General features: G+C 49.4%; 1 protein-coding gene across 1 annotated transcript; it reads left to right on the top strand.

The window, feature by feature from the left end:
* The first annotated feature begins 1044 nt into the window (after positions 1–1044).
* On the top strand, positions 1045–22267 carry LOC128327465 (regenerating islet-derived protein 4-like). Its single transcript, XM_053256261.1, has 4 exons — positions 1045–1120; positions 12642–12736; positions 14720–14860; positions 22205–22267. The coding sequence occupies exons 1-4, from the start codon at positions 1045–1047 to the stop codon at positions 22265–22267; spliced, it is 375 nt and encodes a 124-aa protein (XP_053112236.1).
* The last annotated feature ends 322 nt before the right edge of the window (positions 22268–22589 follow it).

Here is a 22589-nt window from a genome sequence, read left to right as displayed (position 1 = left end):
TAATCACATTCATTTAAAAGCTCTGTGGCGGAACAGCAACCAGCACCAGGAAGTGTGTAGTTCTTCTTACCTGTGTCATTGTCCTAACGTGGTGGTGACAGCTAGCAGGCTTATATTGCAGTCCTGTTTTGCTTCAGGCTTCCAAAGGGCCCCCTATTCGCCTTGGCCCCTTTGGGCCCTGCTTCAAGGGGGGCCTGCTTTGCTTCGAGCAGAACCCTTTGGCCCCTTGAAGCTTCACTTCAGGCCCCCTGCTTCTCACACTTTCCACTGTGGCCAGAACCTAAGGGGTATACTCGTGAGTCAAATGGGCTGTAACCCAAAATTTGGCTTTAAAAAAGCCAAATCTGGCAACAGAGTTTCACATCCCCCAAGACCAGCAGAGGCCAGGAGGAAAGCCCCTATTCTGCCCCGTTCCCCACCACAAGGTAGCTAACAGCCACCTCCTGCAGCTTGGATTATAAAAAGACTTTTTCCGCTTTCCCATGGAGTCTGAGGAATGGCATGGGCGCTCCTGGGCTTTGTAGTTTTTTCAGAGGCTGCAGTGATGACCTTTTAAAAAGTCAAGGCACCAAAGGCAATGGCTTTCTCCTTCATGGCTAGGAGCAAGGAGGATGAACAGATGTTTTTCTCCTGTCCTCTGCTGTAGTTTGAGGGGTTGGGGGCAAAGCATGGAACTTATTCAAAACCACAATCATATAAGCTTAGTTGGAATGTATACCAAGAAGGAGGAAAGGTACCACCAGGTACAGGAGGACGCCAGTGTGGCTAACAGAGGCAGGGAAGCTATCCTATACCATAAAAGCCTTCAGTGTGCGGCCGTGCTGCCCGTGTCTTTTTGGGCCGTTCTGGGCATGCGCTCCGCGCATGCCCAGATCGGCCCAAAAAGATACGGCCGCCCAGACATGGGCGGCCATGTTGGAGCAGGAGAAGCGGCCGCCTAGGAGAAGCGGCCGCCGCCAACGGGAGAAGAGTGCTGGTGAGGCGGCGGCAGAGCCGTGGCCTCAGCCAGAGGTGGCGGTGGCCGCCGCGGCCGCCACAGTGAGAATGCGGGTGAGGCGGCGGTGGCCGCAGTGGGCGACTGACCCCAATGGCGGCGGCCGCTGCCACGGCAAAAGTGCGGGTATGGCCGCGGCGGCCGCGGCGGGCCGACTGGCCCCGACTGGCGGGGGAAGCCAGAAAGAGGAGGCCGAAGGTGGCGGGGCGGACTGGGAAGGACTGGGCCCGCTGGCGGCCGGACTCGGGGGGGTGGGGGTGGTCTACTAGCGCCCGTTAATCTAACGGGCTGAAAATTGCTAGTGTTACTAGAAATGCCCAGGAGTGCTGGCTGGACACTCCAGCTATGCTTTGGCTTAGCATGGGGAATTAGCATGGCTAGAGGGAGCAGTGTGGCTCCAGTATCAATTTGAACAGGTTTTGTGTTTTGGAAATGATGAGGAGGCAAAGATGCAATGCAACAGTTTTATTAAGGATAAATGGGGGTACAGTTAGGCAAGGCAATAAATCTTAGCTTATATTCTGGAGAGAGTTTATTTATTTATTTATTTATTTATTTATTTATTTATTTATCTATCATATTTAGTTTAGCTTAGAGTCCTAATTGTATATCTTAGAGAGCGCCTTCTTCTGCATGATCCCCACTGCATGTTAAGGTCATCTGAGGAGGTCCATCTCCAGTTACCACCGGTTCGTCTGGTGGCGACTCAGAGGCGGGCCTTCTCTGTAGCTGCTTCTGGGCTGTGGAATGCACTCCCAGCAGAAATCCGTAATTTGCGTTCATTACTATCTTTCAGGAGAGCCCTTAAAACCTCTCTGTTTGACCTGGCCTTCCAGGGTTTTTAAACTACTGTAAACTGTTTAAAATTGTTTTAAATGGTTTCCCTGGTTTCCCAGGGTTTTTAGCTGTTTGAATGTTTAAATTGGTTTTATTCTGTTTTTATAGTTCTGATTTTAATTGTTAACTGGTTTTGTTTTCATCCTGTTGTAAACCGCCCTGAGCCATTTGGGAAGGGTGGTATATAAATTGAATAAATAAATGAAAATAATAAATAATGGCTAAGGTGCTTGACGGAAACCTGGCTTAAGGCTTGCCCTGGAAACTGCTTGAGGGTGGGAAGAAAGGAAAACAAGGGGGCAAGGAGACTCAGAGAGGTCTAGTTTACCTGTCCTTGGTCCGGTGGTGCGTTCATGGCACTTGTAGGTCTCCTCATGGGGAAAATGGGCAGAAAGGTGGGGAAAGCACAGTGAGGAGCAAAGGGCTACAACCCACCGGTATGAGAGTCCATAGGATAGTGATCCAAACAGATCCCAAGCCCATGTGCTTTGGCTAGATGTACTTATAGCTTGAAACATGCCCTGGGGCAGTTTACAAGCCATTCTACACCCTGAAGATTCCATGAAAGACAAAAGAGTGTATTGCTAATTGAGCGTAATCTGTTGAGGATCTTGCCTGACAAAGACAAGAGGAAGCTATGTAAATACTCCTGGATGTGTCTGAATAAAGAATTCCTGAGCTGCTTATCCAACAGGAGGATGCCTTTAGGTGGATAGATTAGTTACTTCCAATTTTGATGCACTCACCTCCCTGAGTCCTTGCCAGCTAGATTGTTAATTCAAAGGTTGGTTAGGAAATGCACCGCTTATCTGTGTGACTCTCAAGGAGTACTTTGCTGTTATCTCTTGTGGAATGGAGGATAACTTCCTTGATTGCTATATCTTTTGAATTAAGGTCTGCTTGCTTGACTCAATATCTTCTATTTTGAAAGGGAGAGAGGAGTGGAGTTATTCCATCCAGTCTTTGCTATTCTGACCTTGGGGGCACATTGCCTCATGCTTTGCTCATGCTGAGCAACCAGCTATAAGTCTTGCTATATATAGGCAGGGGAAAAGTTCATGGTCCCATGAACTGAAGCATCCAAAATGGAGACTGTTATCCCATGCACATAGAGAGGTGCTTTTCTGTGCTACCCCCAAACACAGATTGTCTGGGAACAGCTATAAAAGAGAAGAAGAAATCCTTCAGAAAATGGAAGTCCTGTCCAAAGGAAGAAAACAGAAAGGGACATAAGTTCTGGCAAAAGAAATGCAAGGAGACAATAAAGGATGCAAAGGATTCACTTTCCCCCTTCTCCCTTCTATTTTTATAGCTGTTTGCCCACTTTCCATCCTTTCAGCATCTTTCTTCAATTCAGAATTGAAGAGAGGATTCCAAGTGAACTCATAATAACCTGTAAAGGTAAAGTGTGCCATCAAGTCGATTTCGACTCCTGGCATCCACAGAGCCCTGTGGTTTTCTTTGGTAGAATACAGGAGGGGTTTACCATTGCCTCCTCTTTGAGATGATGTCTTTCAGTATCTTCCTACATCGCTGCTGCCTGGTATAGTAGCAATGGGGATTTGAACTGGCAACCTTCTGCTTGTTTGTCAAGCATTTCATAGGAACATAGGAAGCTGCCATATACTGAGTCAGACCATTGGTCTATCTAGCTCAGTATTGTCTTAGCAGGCTGGCAGTGACTTCTCCAAGCTTGCAGGCAGGAATCTCTCTCAGCCCTATCTTGGAGATGCTGCCAGGGAGGGAACTGGGAACCTTCTGCTCTTCCCAGAGTGGCTCCATCCCCTAACAGTGCTAACACTTCTAGTCTCCCATTCATATGCAACCAGGGTGGATCCTGCTTAGCTAAGGGGACAAGTCATGCTTGCTACCACCAGACCAGCTCTCTATTTCCTTGCTGCGCTACCTGTATTCCATAAAATGTCCATATTATTTTCTGAATCTTGTGAATGGCACATAGCCTCACACTACTTTGTATGTTTTTGCCCCAGGGTCAAGCTGATGACTCTTGAGACTGTCCTGTTTATTGCAATCAGATTCCCGAAAATGCTACCATTTATCTCCCCATCTTGTTCTCATTGTTCAAGCATTTTATTTCTTAAGGAAATTTCTCCATGCTCCAGAGGCCATAAGTAAGTTTTTAAACCTCTTAAAATAAAAACAGGCCATTAACTTGGTGGAGGAACTAACCCAAGAAACATGCATGAAAACATTTACTTGATTTAAAAATATATAGATCCATGGTTCTCAAAATGTGGTCTACAGAACTGAATCTAGGTGGGGGGGAGGGGCTGACCAGCACTGAAGTAACCAATTGCCTGCCCACTTCTCCTCCCATCCTGCCTCTGAGGGGGGATACGCGGTCATGCGGTCCTTCCAAGGCTGTAGTCAAGCCCCCTTGTGTGTGACATCACACGCAAGGGGTATCACTGGTGTGTGAACTGTGTGCACCCAGAAGGGCTGCAGAGATGAGGACAAACATGGGCCCCCATCCCCCTGGCTATGACAGTGATCTCGCCACTGTCTCTAGCAAGCAGAGTAGGAAGATCAAGGAGAACGAAGAGGAGGCTGGGGTTGGTTTTAATTGGAAGCACATAACCTAAGCATGTTTCTCCCCCTGCCCATTAGAATGGTTTCATAAGAACATAAGAACAGCCCTGCTGGATCAGGCCCAAGGAGGCCCATCTAGTCCAGCATCCTGTTTTGCACAGTGGCCCACTCCTGCCTACAGGCAGGAGTTGAGGACATGCCCTCTTTCCTGCTCTTACTCCCCTGCAACTGGTACTCAGAGGCATCCTGCCTTTGCGGCTGGAAGTGGCCTACAGCCCTCCAACTAGTATCCATCAATAGACCTCTCCTCCATGAAGTTATCCAAACCCCTCTTCAAGCCATTGAAGTTTTTGGCTGTCACTGCATCTCATGGCAGAGAATTCCACAAGTTGATTATGTGTTGTGTGAAAAAGTACTTCCATTTGTTGGTCCTCAGTTTCCTGGCAATCAGTTTCATGGGATGACCCCTGGTTCTAGTGTTATGGGAGAGGGAAAGGAATTTCTCTCTCTCCACTTTCTCCACACCATGCATGATTTTATCAACCTCTCTCATGTCTCCCCGCAGTCATCTTTTTTCTAAACTAAAAAGCCCCAGGTCTCCTTCCCCCAAGTCTGAGGACGAGGGAAAGAACACTCTCAAGCCTTTGATGAGTGAAAAATCGCCGGATGAACTGCATCCTATCGGCTGACATCCTGCACAGCAGAGTGCAGGCAGGGCCAATCCAGCCATGCTGCCATGGGCTTGTAGTGTAGCACTGGCTGCCTTGCCCTTTGGCACAAGACAGCAAGCTCTTGAAGCAGCACATCTGTGCTATGGAAGCCCAACTGAGACCATAAACACATTGCTGATGGTAAGGCAGCATATTTCCAGCCTAAGAAGTGCTTCCAAACTGCAGGTGTGCTGCCTGAAGTACTTGCTCTCTTGTGCGACAGTGCAAGCCTTCTGGCGCTGTGCTGCAAGCTCACTACAGCAGTGTGGGTGGAGGGGCCCTGCCTGTGCTCTGCTGCACTGGATGTTGGCCATTCACTCTCTACTCAGCCTTGATAAAGTGCAGCATAGAATCCTGCATCTGGTTCTAGGCACCATCATCCAAGGAGAATTCCAATCTGGAAATGATTTCGGGGAGAGTTACAAAGTTGATGAAAGACCTAGAGGTCAGGTCCTAGAAGGAAAAACAGATGGGACAGCCAAGTATGTTCAACTAAACGAATAAGGTAGTCCACCCAATTGAAAACTAAGTAGGACAAGCATCCTACCCAACTCTGGGAGCTGTGTGTGCGCTACCAGTTTTCGATCTTGTGCTAACAAAAATCAAGGGAAGAGAAGGGGAAGAGTGATATTCTGTGAAAGAGGAGCTGGAAGGCAATGCCTTCCTTCCCAGCTCTCATGCCCAGCATTTTAACAAGGCAGGAGGAAAAGCCGGCCATCCCAACTCCATCACTCCCCCCGCACTCCTCCTTAGTTGTTTGCTCACACACAGCTGAAAACGGGCAGTGTCCACAGCTCCTGAAGCTGAGGAGGGTGCTTGTTTTACCCAGTTCTCAATCGAATATGAATACAACAAATATTTATATATCACTTTTCAACAAAAGTTCAAAGAAGAATTGGATGGATGGATGGATGGATGGATGGATGGATGGATGGATGGATGGCGTACTGTCAAGTTGTTGACTCTTAGTGACCACATAGATAGATTCTCTCCAGGAGGATCTGTCTTCTGCTTGGCCTTTAAGGTCTCTCAGTCGTGCATTCATTGCTGTCGTGATCGAGTCCATCCACCTTGTTGCTGGTTGTCCTCTTCTTCTCTTTCCTTCAACTTCCCCCAGCATTATGGGCTTCTCAAGGGAGCTGGGTTTTCACATAATGTGCCCAAAGTATGATAGTTTGAGCCTGGTCATTTGTGCCTCAAGTGGAAATTCTAGATTTATTTGTTCTCTGGTCCATTTGTTTGTTTTCCTGGCTGTCCATGATATCTTCAAAAGTCTTCTCCAGCACCAGAGTTCAAAAGGGTCAATGCTTTTTCTATCTTGCTTCTTCAAAGTTCAGATTTTGCATCCATAGAGTGTTACAGGGAAGACCATTGTCCAAACAATTCTAATCTCTGTAGGTGTAGACACATCATGGCATCCAAATATCCTTTCCATGGCCTTCATTGCGACCCTACCAAGTGTTAGTCTGTGGCATATTTCTTGACTGATGGATCCTTTACTGTTGACGGCCAATCCTAAAAGGCAGAAGCTATACACCACTTCAATGTCGTCATTGTCAGTTCAGAGGCTGGTTGCTGTACCCATCGTCATTAGTTTAGTCTTCTTCACATTTACTCATAGTCCCATTTTTTCACTGTGCTCCTTGACTTTCATTACTAGAGGTTGCAGATCATCCACATTCTCAGCTATCAGAGGAGTGTCATCAGCATAGAGCAGGTTATTGAGGTTTCTTCCTCCAACTTTAAAACCACGCTCATCTTCTTCCAATCCAGTTTCTCTCAGTATATGTTCAGCATATCAGTTGAATAAAAAAGGAGAAAGTAGACTGCCTTGTCTTACTCCTTTGCCGATCTGGAACCAGTCTGTTTTACCATGTTCTGTCTGGACTGTGGGATAGATACATAGACATAAATAAATAAAATGGCTCCCTGTCCCAAAGGACTTCCCAACTAAAAAAGAAACTTAAGATAGACACCAGCAACAGCACCTGGAAGGATGCTGTGCTGGAGATGGATAGGGCCAGTTGCTCTCCCCCTACTCAATAAAGAGAATTACCACTTCAGTTGTGTGAACAGCCCTCATATTAACTATGCTGGTGTCAGGAGAAAGAGGGAGAGCACACTTTGCCCTGCCTTCTTCGGGGAAGAAGCAACTGAGTGGAATTGTGTGCGGGAATTTGTCTGGTTAAATATGAAGAACTTGCTAAGCTGCTGATGAAGGGTGTGGAATCTGATTCCTAGTTGCTGGTTTCCATATCAAGCAGTACAAACATCTGCTTGGGATATTCCCGATAGCCTGTCTTCACAGGAAGCTGGTTCACTGATCAGGCTCATCGGGGCAGGGTGTGTGTGTGTGAGGGGGGTGGTTTCCCCTATTGCCTCCCAGTGAGCCATGGCTTGCTTGTGCTTCCTGATGGCTGGATCCTTGCTTGCTAAGCCACCCTAGAGACAAAAGGTTCTGCATTTGCTTTTCAATCAAGCAGTTGCTGTACAGTGTTTTCTCACACATGCTCCGCTCTCCACCTGTTGAACAAGAAGTGCCCCAGGGTGACTGGCTTTTTTCACAGGAGGAGCCAGCATTTCCAACTCTTCCGGCTAGACACACAGAGCGACAGAGAGAGAAGGACGGATTGAGAGGTAGGTAATCTTCACTGCTTGGTTTCTTCTGAACTCCCCCTGTCAGCCATTTGATAGCTGCTTAAAGGTAAAGTAAAGTGTGCCATCGAGTTGGTGTCGGCTCCCAGTGGCCACAGAGCCCTGTGGTTGTCTTTGGTAGAATACAAGAGGGGTTTGCCATGGCCTCCTCCTGCACAGTAGGAGATGATGCCTTTCAGCATCTTCCTATATTGCTGCTGCCCGATATAAGAGTTTCCCATAGTCTGGGAAACAGACTAGCAGGGATTCGAACCGGCAACCTCTGGCTTGCTAGCCAAGTCATTTCCCTGCTGCGCCATTAGGTGCTTAGAGGTCAGTAATTCCCATAATGCTGTTTTTAAGGGAAATGGCCACATAAAATTTGGCTAAGAGGGGGAACTCTAGGCAAATCTGAAGGGGGGGGTGTTCTTTGAGAATTTATTCCTCAAATTAATTTCAGTATTAACCCAGCACACTTAAAATCCGCAAAAGGTGTTAGTTCCCCCAGAGTATCTGGCTTTTCCCTGTCGGTTAAAATCTTGAGCTGGCTTGTTGGTTTAGGGGTATCATTCTCCCTCTAGTGGGGACAAAAGGTCCTGGGTTCAACTCCCAGACAAGCCTTTGGAGTGGAGGAGGGGCACACTTTTGTGAAACAAGGTGGTGTAGTGGTTAGAGTGTTGGTCTAAGACTTTGGGAGCCAGTGCAGCGTAGTGGTAGGAATAAGACCGGGGAGACCCGGGTTCAAATCCCCATTCAGCCATGAAACTCACTGGGCGACTCTGGGCCAGTCACTTCTCTCTCAGCCTAACCTGCCTCACAAGGTTGTTGTGAGGAGAAACATAACCATGTACACCACTCTGGGCTCCTTGGAGGAAGAGTGGGATATAAATATAAAATCAATAAAATCAATAAACTGTGGGGAAGGACCGTAGCTCAGTGGAAGAGCATCTGCTTTGCATGCAGAAAGTCCCAGGTTCAGTTCCTGACATCTCCAGGTAAGGCTCAGAAGAATCACTGCCTGAAACCCTGGAAAGTCGCTGCCAGTCAATGTAGACCATCCTGGACTGATTCAGTAAGGCAGCTTCCTATGTGACCTGTTGTTCTTTCATCTCTGGTGATGGACATATGCAGGACACTTAATCAGGACAGCAGAGGAAGGACGGGGAGCACATTTAAAAAAGGTGCCTGCATGCTGCCGTTAGAACTATCCAAGGATTTGTACACCTGGAGCCCTGCCTGGAAATCTGTACAGCTTTTGAACTTCCCAGAGAAAGGTACCAATCCCAAAACGCAGACAGGGCCTCAGAGTAAAGTGCTCCCAGATGCTTACATAGGACCATAGAAAGCAGCCTTCTACCGAATCAGACCTTTGATCCATCTGGTTCAGTATTGTCTGCACAGACTGGCAGCAGCTTCTCAGAGGCTGCAAGCAGGAGTCACTCCCAGCCCCGTCTGGAGATGCTGCCAAGGAGGGAACTGGGAACCTTCTGCATGCAAAGCAGATGCTCTGGGGAATGCGTTGTATTCTGTCTAGTAATCTTTTGTGTTGTGTTGTTTGGATGTTTGTCCCAGTGGGGATCCTGTAGAGACTGTGGGGGGGGGGTGGCGACAGCAGGGTGGAGTCAGAAAGACAAGGGAGGGAACGGAGAAGGAAAAAATGGAGTTTGTTCTGAATGAAATTCCAGTCACGTCTACCTAAGATTACTTTGTGTTTATGAGGGAAGCAGTTATTTTAAAAACGTACTGATATGAATGACAGAGAATGCCCTCTGAAAAGCCCTGGTTCCTTCCAAAGGGCTATAGGAATGCATGGAATTTCCAAATGGCCATTGGCCATTTGGAAATTCAATGCATCCTTATGGCCATTTGAGAGGAGGAACATAGGAAGCTGCCATATACAGAGTCAGACCATTGGTCGATCTAGCTCAGTATTGTCTACACAGACTGGCAGTAGGTTCTCCAAGCTTTCAGGCAGGAATCTCTCTCAGCCCTATCGGGAAGTGCCAGGGAGGGAACATGGAACCTTCTGCATGCAAGCATGCAGATGCTCTTCCCAGAGCAACCCCACACCCTAAGGGGAATATCTTACATTGCTCACATGTAGTCTCCCATTCAAATGGAAGCCAAGGTGAACCCTGCTTAGCAAAGCGGACAATTCATGTCCTGTTCCTTCTACTGGTGCAGGCATCTTTGGGGAAGTTTTTGCTTGGAAAATACTTGGGGAATTAATTTCAGAACATTTCTGTTTGGATCCCTTGGCCAAATTCAGGAGGAATTTTCAAAGTAGGAATGTGCAGAACATTCTGCGGTCAGAACATTCCAACTCAAAATGGGCCATTTCGTGTGTTTCGAGCTTGGAACAGAATGCCCTTCAAATGAAGGGCCTGTTCCAAGTTTGGACTGGAATGACCCTGCTCTGAGTTGGAACATTCTGAGTTCTGAGTGCCATTTTGGATTCCAAAATGGCGCTCTTCTGGCCTCTGTGCGTGCACGGAAGCCACCTGCATGGTCAGCACCACCACACAAATGGCTGCTGTGCATATGCAGAGGCATTATCTGGAATCCAAAATGGCTCTCAGAACTTTCTGACTCGAAATGGGGTTTCTAGGGCTTTTGCGTTTTGTTCCGAACTCAGAACACAAAATCTGTTTTGTGCACATCCCTATTTCAAAGTGTAAGAAACTGGAGCTTTCACCCTTTGTCGCTTTTCCAGTGTTATATCAAGCATGAGTAAACACACCACGATCATAAGAATTACAGCACTCCCCAAATGCTGGTGTTAAGTTACAATGGAATTCTTGGGAGGACATTTATTGAAGACTTTTCTTTTTCACCAGGCTTCTACCCTGTAGTTTACCTATTTGCTTTTTTCTTTTCTGTTCGTTACTTTAGTTTTATTTAGAATGTAATTTTAATGCTGTCTTGTTTTGCATGTTTTTGTACAGCGCCCAGAGTCTTCGGAGTGGGTGGTATATCAAATGTTTCAAATAAATAAATAAATAAATAAATAAATAAATAAATAAATAAATAAATGTGTGGGAGAACCCCTCTGGCCGTACCTTTGGCATTCTCTGTTTTAAACCCAAGCAGAGTTTCAGCAATACATTTGGAAGTGCAACAAGAAACTGGTTCCAAGGGGGCCTCTGAGCCACTTTTCCTTCTCTCTCCCCAGGAGCAAATGCATTTTCTTCTCTCTCCCCAGGAGCAAATGTGGCCCATCTCCCATTTCCGTCCCCCGCTTCTTCTCCTGTTGGCTGTCAGCTTCTTTCTGCAAGGCAAGTCCCTGGCTGGGCTATTAACAGAGCAGAGGCCTGCAAGAAGACTGGCTTTGCTCCCCATTTCAAGGGAGTGCTACAAGACCTCCAACTCACTTTGTGCAGAGGCCAACAGAGCTTTCTCCCACAGCTCCGGGTCTACGCAAACAGGGCTGCCCATTGGAGCTGGGCCTGATGGGGATTGTAGTGCAACAACGTCTGGTGACCCCAAGTTTGAGACTCCCTTGCCTTATGGCACAGATCAGCTTGAACTCCTGCTCTTTCTTTCCTCCTCACAGTTCTGACTGCTTCTCCTTGAAATCAGCCTGATCTGAGCCCTCTTTAGACCAGGGGTGTGCGAGCAGGCTCGATCCGATCCACAGCTCAAATTGAACTGGCCTGATTCAAACGGTCTGAGTTTGAACCAGACCAGTCCACCAAAGAGGGGTGCTGGTCCGAGTGCAAACCAGACTGGTCCCGGTTCTAAGAAATGGTTCATGGTTTGGTTCATGCATACTTGTAAAAGGGAATCTGGTGAGGATTGGCATCAGGGACATTACCTAGTCCCTATCCTAAAGGCTGCTGGGTGGCGGGCGAGGGAGAGAAAGAGTACTTTAGCAGTAGCCGCAGCAGAGGTGGTGGAGATATTGATGGCGGTGGGCAGGGGCTTGGAGAGGAGAGCTGGTCTTGTGGTAGCAAGCATGACTTGTTCCCCTAGCTAAGCAGGGTCCTCCCTAGGTGCATATGAAAGGGAGACCACATGTGAGCACTATTAGCTATTTCCCTCAGGGGATGGAGCCACTCTGGGAAGAGCATCTAGGTTCCAAGTTCCCTCCCTGGCAGCATCTCCAAGACAGGGATGAGAGAGACTCCTGCCTGCAACCTTGGAGAAGTTGCTGCCAGTCTGTGTAGACAATACTGAGCTAGATGGACCAAGGGTCTGACTCAGTATATGGCAGCTTCCTATGTTCCTCCAAGCCTCCACCTGACCTCCCAAATGCACCAGTGTGGCCTGGTGCAGGCCTCTGCACACATGGAGACCATTTGCCTCCAGTCTGAAGTTGGATTTGAACCGAACCAGCCAAACTGTTTCCATGCACACCCCTACTTTAGACAGTCAAAAAAGGGGGGAGGGGGTTCTTGACAAGTGCACAGTCTCCTGGCAGTGCACCTGGAAGTCTCGCCTCAGTGCTGACTTGCTGAGAAGCATCACCCACCTTGCACTCTCCACATTGACGGCGTCCAGGGGCAAACACTGTAAGCATGATGGCCGGGATCATCATGCTTACAGTAAGCATGATTTTCCGGCTGTAAGCATGATTTTCCGGGATCAGAAAGCTGGGGTGCTCCCACATTCTGATCACGCTAGCAACTGACAACAGGCTTACCATGTTTGCCTCTTCAGAGAAACACCTTCTCAGTGCATCTGAAATGCTGCCCATGAGAACAACATCCCTCTTCATTCTCTGAACAGAGCTTTGGAGATGTGACATTCTGCCTATATATGGGGGAATGCAGGAGGATTTCCCCTGCAGCCCTTCCCTACCCAATTCTCCACTTCCTCCATCCTTTGCTCATATAAATATCTGCATCCAGACGGGCCTTTCTCAATGTGCCACTCCGTGCTTCATTCCTGACCATGCCTTTCCTCTCCTCGGACAGACACAGGTGCCGCGACTTGTCCTGGAGGCTGGATAGCTTACCAAAGTAACTGCTATGGACTCTTTTATGAAAGGTTATCCTGGAACGATGCAGAGGTAAGAAGTAATTCTGTATCTCATTCTCAAACCCAAAGCACAAGGATGCTTTTTACCTCTATGGAATACATGCTAAATGTATTCCATAGAGGAATACATGTTGTATTCCTGTTGTAACATCATAACCCTACATGGTGACCACATACACTTGCCCACTTGTGGGGTACTAGGGGATTCATTTCTCATTTAGAAGGTGTAACTTGCGGAGAGGCAGAAGCCTGGCACCTCCCATTTTAGTAATTAAAATAAATTAAATAATCAGCTGCCTCTGCACCACCTTCTCCTAATGCAGCTTTGAATCCTACCTTACAAAAGATCTCAGGATTATGTGCTTATGGCAAAGGATCCTGGGGTCTGACCAAGAATGATCTTGCGAGGGCTCACCCCAGCAAAGCAGACTAAACCACACTCATGTCCCCATTACGGCTTGCCGCCAGCGGAGTAGCCAGTCTACTGGGGAGGACCTTAGGCTCCTCATAACCTTTGGTCTTCCATCGGACTGCAGGCGGAACTGTTTCTCTCTCAGTGTACTAAAATATTCCTGTCTCCTCAAGGGTGACAGTTTTGTGGTCAGCTTTCTTATTGTCGTCGGAAGCAAATATAGTGATTGCATTTGGCAAGGAAGAAATGCATGAACATAACAAGGCCAGCAGTCATTCAAACTCATTCTTTTCCACTTCTATCAAGGTCCGAAGCCTTGAGCATGAAACAAACAGGTTTCAATCAGTTTCTCCTACTTAGTACAATTCACTCATAGTCCAGCACTGATTACTCTCTCTCAATATTATTATTTATTATTATTATTTACATTTATATCCCGCTCTTCCTCCAAGAAGCCGAGAGCGGTGTACTACATACTTCAGTTTCTCCTCACAACAACCCTGTGAAGTAGGCTAGGTTGAGAGAGAAGTGACTGGCCCAGAGTCACCCAGCAAGTCTCATGGCTGAATGGGGATTTGAACTAAGGTCTCCCCGGTCCGTCCAGCACTCTAGCCATGCTGGCAGGGTCAGACTGGCCTGGGTCTTGCCTTTGGGGCATGCATCACCGGGCCAAGCATGTTGGCCATAACAATGGGTGCTTATCCAAATGCTATCCTTGCAAGTGCACATTCGCCCTTTCAAAAGAGATGTGCAAAGCTCCCCGCCCCCGTTTGGTAGTTGGGGAATAACATTAACTAGGCCAGAAGCAGCTGGAACTCTGGACCTTTCCGTGTTGGCCCTCTGTTGGCTTCAATTGGACACAGTGGAGCTCTTCTCGTGATCCATGAGAAGAGTTCCTGTCGGGTCTGTAGGGAGGGAGGGCTTAGCCCTCCCTTCCTGCAAAGAGCAGCCCTGAAGCAGTCGGATCGGCCACCCACACGACTGCCGGCTCTGTCACCGAGCCGGAGGGGGCTGCGGGGATCGGGAGCCGTGGGGACTCCGGAAGTCCCAGGATGCCCCGCGCAAGTCCTGGAGAGACCCCCCAAGCCTGTGAGGCTGGCTGCAGCCTCCCGGTCAGGGGTCTACTCATGTGTCACACGAGCAAAGAAATGAGGTTAACTGAGTGCTTGCTCCATTTACCTCATTTGAGGGGAGGGGGCACTAGGCGGGCTAGCCGCCTTGGGAGCACCGGGCTCGCCTAGAGGCCCTGTGGTTCCCACGATCACTGGCAAGCGGGCTAAGCTCCCTTTGTCTGCTTCCCAGTGATTGTGGGAATAGTCAGTCGCAATAAAGGCTCAGGAAAATGGAGTGAACCCCTCCCCCTGCCCATCCGCCCTGGCTCCATTGCAGTGTTGTGTAGTGATCAAGTCATCGGTTCTGGGAAAACATTGGAGCCAGAGTCCCTCCAAGGGCCGGGCATTGGCTTTGTGGCTCCGCAGCCATAAATGTAGCCAGCAAGAGACTCAGCAGCACCACAGCAGGGGATGGAAGCCGACTCCTGGCCGTATCCTGCTCCCTCCTCTGCTTCTTGTGGAAACAGCCCTTCCTCTTTGCTTCCCTCAGGAGGAATGCCAGAGCTATGGCCACAATGGCCATCTTGCCTCCGTCCTCAACTGGGCAGAAACGGACGTGGTGGCCAGCTACATTACCAGCTTCCATAAAAACATTGGACCTGTCTGGATTGGGTTGAAAGACCCCTGGATGGTGACTATCCAATTATTTCTTCTTCTTCTTCTTCTTCTTCTTCTTCTTCTTCTTCTTCTTCTTCTTCTTCTTCTTCTTCTTCTTCTTCTTCTTCTCCTTCTCCTTCTCCTTCTCCTTCTCCTTCTCCTTCTCCTTCTCCTTCTCCTTCTCCTTCCTAACAGCAGGGGCATCGCTGTAATTGAATGGGGGCGGTGGGGGGGGGGAATTGTCCCTGAGCCTCTGAGGGAGAGGGAGCCCCCCAGCTGAGCAACAGCTTGTGCTTTCCTCTCCCCTTCCCTCTGGGGGAATGGAGAGGGGAGAGGGGGCCCGTGTTCAATGCACTGGTGGCCTCCCCTCTCCCCACATCGCCCCCAACAGTCCCAGAGCACGGTCTAAGGGCACACAATACAGCCACCTTGCTAAAGCTACGTAGGTCTTGGTCAGTGCCTGGATGGGAGACCCATGTACCCGACCAGGCATAGTTCAGTAGCAGAGCATGCCCTTTGCTTGCAGAAGGCCCCAGGTGGAATCCCTGAAATGCAATGGAAACCAAGCCAGTCATGTCTCACTTGGCTCAAAACAATGACTAATTCGTCTGGATCTCGCCCATCACAAAGAGGCAGAGCATCGGTCTTGCTGCAGTGAGCAGGAATGGTCCCCTTTGCTAAGCAGCATTCATCTTGGTGTGCATTTGGATGGGTGACATCCTGTGAGCACTCTCTGCTTCAGGTCGTCCCCTTAGGGGATGGGGCCCTAACTCGGTGGAAGAGCATCTGCTTGGCATGCGGAAGGTGGGTCCCTCCCAGGTCCAGCCCCAGCCAGGATCTCCAGGTAGGGCTGGGAAAGACCCCCTGCCTGAAATCTTGGAGAGCTGCTGCCAGTCAGTGTGGGCAAGACTGAGCTAGATGGATGAATAGTAGACGGGCTTCCTGTGCTCCTATGTAACCCGGGTGGAGTGTATTCACCTGGGCATTTAGTCCAGAGCAGGATCAGGGCTGCACTCCTGTGCTTTTTTAGTTCTTCATACTCTCCTGAGTCTGAGGTCTCAAGAATCCAATACCCTCTCAGCTCACAGAGTCTCACACAACATGTTCTGGCCCTAACATAAAATACAAATTCATTTATTTATATCTATGTAAAGCACTGTTGTTGAAAAGTGGTACAGTAGGACCGCATTAATCAGGGGTCCGGCACTCGTGGTTTCACATATCTGTGGCTGGGTAATTGGCAACCAACCTCAGTAAAGGTAAAGTGTGCCGTCGAGTCGGTGTCGACTTCTGGCAACCACAGAGCCCTGTGGTTGTCTTTGGTAGCATATAAGAGGGGTTTACCATTGCCATCTCCCGCGCAGTCTGAGGTGATGCCTTTCAGCACCTTCCTATATCGCTGCTGCCCAGTATAGGGGTTTCCCAAAGTCTGGGAAACAGACCAGCGGGGATTCGAACCGGCAACCCCTGGCTTGCTAGTCAAGTCATTTTCCCACTGCGCCATTAGGAGGCTATTCCAACCTCGATACAAATGAGGAAAACCTGGCGGGGAAATGGTTAAATCTGCATATCTGCAGATCGGAGGCAGACAGAAATGACTGTGGAGGTCATTTCCGGCTGCCATTTTGTGTTCCAAGGAGATCGGGAGCCATTTTATGGCTTATTTTCACAAAGAAGTCTGAAAAGATAGTTTTTTCACTACAAAAAACCTGATCTCGGCACTTTAAGGGGGGCATTGCTGGAAAGCGGGGGACCCGCGGAGCACGGTAGGGAGCATTAAAGCTGTTTTTAGGGCCGTTTCCAGCCATTTTCCAAGCATCCAGGGACCTCCCCTCCAGATTTCCCTTTGCCCCAATGCCTCAGTATTTGCGGTTCCAGTCTCCCCGCCACTTAGCTGAGAACGGAAGCCCCGCAAATACCGAGGCCCTCCTGTATAGACAGATTCATCATCTTCATCTTCAGTGTCAATCAGAGCAATGAGCTTCACAAGTGTGGACGTTGCTGTAGATCCCTGCTGGGCAGGTGTCACCTGAGCCTGGGAGCAAAGCAAACGCTAGCCTCAAAGTCAAGAGTCCCTGCTGCGATTTGGGGCTTACTTCATATACATCACACACACACACACACACACACACCCTGTTTACTGGGTGTTATTTGGGGGGTGGGCACTGGGGCTCAGTCCCTGCTCCTTTTCAAACTACGTCACCCTCAGAAACACAAAGCTGTGAAATGACTGGTGAGAAAAACAAAAGCGTTTTAGTCACCTTTCCCCTTCAGAAACAGAAGGGCTTGTGCATATCTTGAGGAGTATCCTTCCAGATGAGAAATGTCCTGCTCTTTTTGTTCCAGCCCTCTTCTCTTCTCCCCTTGCAACTGAGATCTGTTTGCTCAATCCACCTGCTTGTCTGTTAATTGTACTCTGAACCCACATACATTCCATCCCATTGACTAACATGAGGGCCATTTGAGTGTTTGGGGCCCTCTTCATTTCCCCCCTCTTCAGATCTTTTGAACGCCAATGTATCTGACTGTGAGTCTACCAGTACCCCCCACTTGCCCACAAGTGCTCTGGTTTAAGGACCCTACTATTTACAGTTCTTTTGCAAATAGAGATAGGAAATCTCATGCTTAGCATTCAGGACCAGTTCCAAAAGTCTTGTGAATTGTCCTGGTACCTCAGAATGTTCGGATGCCTGGTAAGGGCTCACCTTCCACATTTACATGGTTGTGACCCTCAGCCTTGAGGGAACGAGTGTGTTGGGGGGTGGCAGCTACTTCATCCTCAGCAGAGTCCCTCCCCCCACACACTTTTTTTTAACTTCTGCAGTTCAGACGGTGGAGCTGGACAGACAAGTCCCCTTTCGAATACAAAGCATGGACTGACGGGGAGCCGACTTGGTTTACGCTGTCAAAGTTCTGTGTCCACCTGATAGACTTTAAAGGTAAGAAGAGGGACAGAAAGGAGACAGGCAGAAGACCCATCAGGATCTAGTGGCAGACCTAGCCACCCCCAGCAGCATCGCACTGGAGGGATGGGATAGAAATGTTTTCAATAAATACATACATCTCGGAACAGCTTACAATACATTGGCGAGAGGTACTGTAACTTATCCTGTCGTTTAGCAACAACGAGCAGGGCGGTGCATCACATCGGAACAATGCTCCGATCCAATCTGATGCAGCCTCTGTCAGCAAGCAGGGGTCTTGTTTTCGAATTCTTTTCACTGCAAAATTGAGCACAACCCAATACGATACTTCCTGCATCGTACTGTATGGAACTCCAGCCAATGGTCACATGCTGTTTTTGTGCTTTTCTCTGTTGCTGAACTGAAGATGTCACAAAACTTGCTTGTTGTCAGAACTGATGATGTGCCAAGTATGAAAAGTGCGGAGTGGGGAGGAGACGATTGACATCTCTGCTTCAGTCTCTTGGGATTGCAGCTGCTCATAGCATGCTGCAATTGGTTCATTTACCTTCCAATCACAGGGCTTGTGGGGCAGAACATAGATTTGTATCCCACAAGGCATCTCAGGCCCAAACCCCACCCTTGTGAGTGACCCTGTCGTTAGAGGAACACACTGGAACATAGGAAGCTGCCTTCTACTGAGTCTATCTAGCTCAGTATTGCCTTCACAGACTGGCAGCAGCTTCTCCAAGGTTGCAGGCAGGAATCTCTCTCAGCCCTGTCTTGGGGATGATGCCAGGGAGGGAACTTGGAACCTTCTGCATGCAAGAAGGCAGGGGCTCTTCCCAGAGCAGCCCCATCCCCTCAGGGGATAGTGCTCACATATGGCTGCCCATTCAAATGGAAAGCAGGGTGGGCCCTGCTTAGCAAAGGGGGCAATTCATGCTTGCTACCAGCAGCTCTCCTGCAAAGGTGCTTTGCCCCCCCCCACACACACATACACAGATTTGATTTATTGGTTCTGATTTATTTGATGTATTGATTATTGTATTCCTGATGACTTTTAGTATTAGTCTGTTTCTTCTTATGTTTGGTCTTTTTAATTTTTAATTCATTTCATATTCCAAGATTCCTTTTGCTAGTTGTTTCATTCTATAGCCATCCGTGTGCTTCCAATTGGTTCTCTGTGTCTGTGCCTATCCTATTCAGGTTCTCCCCCCAACCCCAAATGTGTGAGTCTCAGGTGTGGGTGTTGTGCAGTCACACAAACAGCACATCTGTTCTCCAAACCCACATTTCCCACAGTATGCAAAAGCACAACATGTGTCTTTCCCAAAATACTAAGAAGTAAAATCTGAGATGTATTTCCTGTGGATCCGGGGAAAGGTCCTGGCAAGGAAGGGAGGCGAGGGCAGAGGAGAGGCAGAAGTGTCTCCTCCGCAGCCTCCCAGTTGCACCCTGCAGCGTTTCTCCCTGCTGCTGGCACGGGCAGTTCTGAGGGTGAAAAGAGCAGCGACACTCAGTGCGCCCACTCTAGAGGCCACCCCCCACACACACACACAGACTCCTCTTCTGTTTTCACCCCTGTCATGGCAGGTACAAGTGGGGCTGCCAAGAGGGGGGTGCTGGAGCTTCCTACTCTAGGCATTCCTGCATTGGAGCAGAATCTCCTTAGAGCAAAAGGGGACTCTGGTGTTCTGCACCCCAGCCCCCACAGCTCCCCTAGGCCAAGCTCTCCTGCCTGCGGCCTGTGTAGAGGGGGGGAGGGGGAGGCACAGGCACAGGCAGGCCCTGCTTGGGCTGAGCTGGCAGTGCCGAAGCAGGCTGGGGCTCACAGCGAGGGAAAGGCCGGCCCCTCGCCACACAAATGTAGCAGCAGCAGCATCACTTCGGAGCACCGCAGGGGAGTTGTGGAGTGTCCCACGTGTGCAGCCTGCCTGCATCGCAAGGCCGGGATCAGCAAGTGGAAGGAGAGGAGGTGCCTAAGCAACACTGGGGTGCTTTCCCACTTGCAGCGGCTGCCTGTAGGGGTGTACAAACAGGTTCGATGTCAAAGAGGTTCGACATCAAACCTATTTGGTTTAATGGTTTGGTATAATACTGAACCACCACCACCGTCGTCCCCCCCCCCCCCCGCCAGCCTCCATTATGTGGCACATTGCCCCATTCAGGAAGCCTTCAGGCCATTCTGGGCTTCACCCCCATAGCAGCCTCTCCCCCTACCCAGCCATGCAGAGGCCCATTTGGCCTCCAAAACGGCCACTGCCACAGGGGTGAGGCCCAGAACAGACCCAAGACTGCCCAAACGGGGTGATTTGCCACATAATGGAGGCCGGAGGGAGGAGGAGAAACCTCCAGAGGCCCCACCCCCATGGCCTCGGAGAAGCCCCCCCCCCCCGCGGGAGGTGAGTAAAAAATTTTAAAAGAAAATCGTGGAACCACCCCCCCCCAAAAAACTGGGGGGAGTTCAAGGGGGTGCAGAACCAAACCGGCCCTCTTCAGGTCCAGTTTGGACTTGAACTGAACCAGGCCAACCAGTTTTGTGCACACCCCTAGCTGCCTGTTGCAACAGCTAGTGGCATTCTGCTAGCCCTGTATGTGCCAAGATTGCGCAAGCCAGAAATCCCCCTCTTCCCCATGAAGGAGGCTGAGAAAAAGAGACAGAGCCCCTCACTGGCGCAGTCGAGGTCCTGTCCCTCTCACAAAACACTAGAACCAGGGGTCATCCCATGAAATTGCCAAGACATTTAGGACTGACAAAAGGAAGGACTTTCTCACACAGCGCATAATTAACTTGTGGAATTCTCTGCCAGGGGATGTGATGATGGCCACTAGCTTGGATGCTTTAAATGGGCTTGGCAAATCCATGGAGGACAGGTCTATCAATGGCTAAATGTCTTGATGGTTATATGTTACCTCCAGCCTCAGAGGCAAGATGCCTCTGAATACCAGTTGCAGGGGAGCAACAGCAGGAGGGAGGGCATGCACATACCTCTTGCCTGAGGGCTGCTTCCCAGAGGCATCTGGTGGGCCACTGTGTGAAACAGGATGCTGGACTGGATGGGTCTCCTTGGGCCTGATCCAGCAGGGCTGTCCTTATGTTCTTAGACCGTGACCCAGCACTAGGTGTCCAATTCAGTGTGGAATCTTGTTGTGATCTGAGATCACAGCATGGCCAGAGCATGCAGAAAATGGTCTGCAGCTTTCAGAGGGGCTGCTAATGCCATGGGACCCTCTGCCTTGTTTGAAAAGGCAGAGATGAAAGCCTTGGCCGGGGCCTTTTGGCTGAGGCACCTCAGCCCTTAACTGGGAAACAAAGGATGCCATTCACACTCCACCCAGTTGAGGGCATGCCACCAGAACAGCTTAGGGAATGCACAGCAGAGAGTCAAGATCAAGCAAACGCCTCTTTCTTATGAATAAGTGTGTGTTTGGACCATAGATAGGAATGCTACTTTTATCAGGGGGAATTTCTGGACACAGCCCTCACAACCTTGTGGCCAGGACTGGAAAGACTGTTTGTCAGTGGAGCTTGGCAGCTCCTTCATGCATTTCCCCCAAGAGCATTCTTTGCATGGGAGATGGAGAGAGTTCAATTAGGAGCGTTTCATCGCAATGAGCACCATCAAATATGTGACAGGAATATGACAGCGAGAGATGCCTTCTCCTTAGGCGGAATACTTGTCTCAGGCCCTGCAGGCCTCTTGTGGGCCACTGTGTGGAACAGGATGCTGGACTTGATAGGCTTCCTTGGGCCTGATCCAGCAGGGCTGCTCTTACGTTCCTGTTCCTGGCTCATTCCATTCAACTAAGAGGACTGAACAAAGTGTGACAACCCCAGATGGAGCACCTGCTAGGGCCTCTGTCCTCCATGGGGCTGGAGACAGAGCAGTGCCACCCATCCATCTGGAAGGTAGTATCCCGAGGAGAGCACTCGGAGCCACCCCAGGAATGGGCAGGAGCAGCACGTCTCTTAATGAAGGGCAGGAACTTCTGTGCGAAAGGCTTGGAGGGGCAGGGATTTCTGACATGGTTTCTTTGCTTCCTCCTAGGTTATTTGGAATGGGATGACGTTGACTGTGATTGGAGTTCCGCCTACCTATGCAAGTTCTCAGCCTCCTGAGAGCTGGTGTTCCTCCAGGTCAACAAGCTCAGCATCTCAGAGTGACTGGGGGGCTCTTTTCTTTTGATATACAGTAGGGCAGTTCACAGGGTGATTACAAGGTGGGCAAAGCCTCTGACCCTTCCCCAAGAGCTGTGCGTGCTCCTGATAACGGATCGTCTGCAAAGGGAGGACAAGATCTGAGGAGGCTCCTTCCACGACCGTGTGGTAAGTAGCAGCTGGGGCGGAGGGCGTTTCCTCCCACTTCATTCTTCAGCCGTGAACATCTGTTGGGTAGGAGGGAGCCCTTTGACTCAGCTGCTCCTCACCAAACAATCACAGCAGTAGCTCCCACCCCTGTTTCCCCTTGCAGACGATCAAATATCGGGAGCTCACGCAGCTCTCCAGTGATGACATGAGGCTTCTCCTAGCCTAGCAATCATCATGTGAGCTGAACTAGTGATCATCTCGTGAACCACCCTCAAGTCTCCCCATCCACTCTCATGCAGAGTCCTACTGCTGTGTATGGTGTCAACGGACTCAACTTTCTTTGGCTCTGACAGCAATAAACCATTGTAAAAACCCCAATGAGTCCTGGGTTTCTCTTTCTTCCTCTCCTGTGATATATTTGTCCATTTCTGTCATGTGTCTAAAAGCAGCTACATGCAAAACCGATGGATTATATATGCTGGAATGCCCCATTTAAAAGCTGCTCCATGGGATATTGCAAATTGCAGTCGAAGGTGTGGATGATAATT

Source organism: Hemicordylus capensis, chromosome 5, assembly GCF_027244095.1.
Source record: "Hemicordylus capensis ecotype Gifberg chromosome 5, rHemCap1.1.pri, whole genome shotgun sequence".
NCBI classification, from domain to species: domain Eukaryota; kingdom Metazoa; phylum Chordata; class Lepidosauria; order Squamata; family Cordylidae; genus Hemicordylus; species Hemicordylus capensis.
The sequence above is the reverse complement of the archived record's forward strand: the minus strand, read 5'-3'. Positions and strand labels throughout refer to the sequence as shown.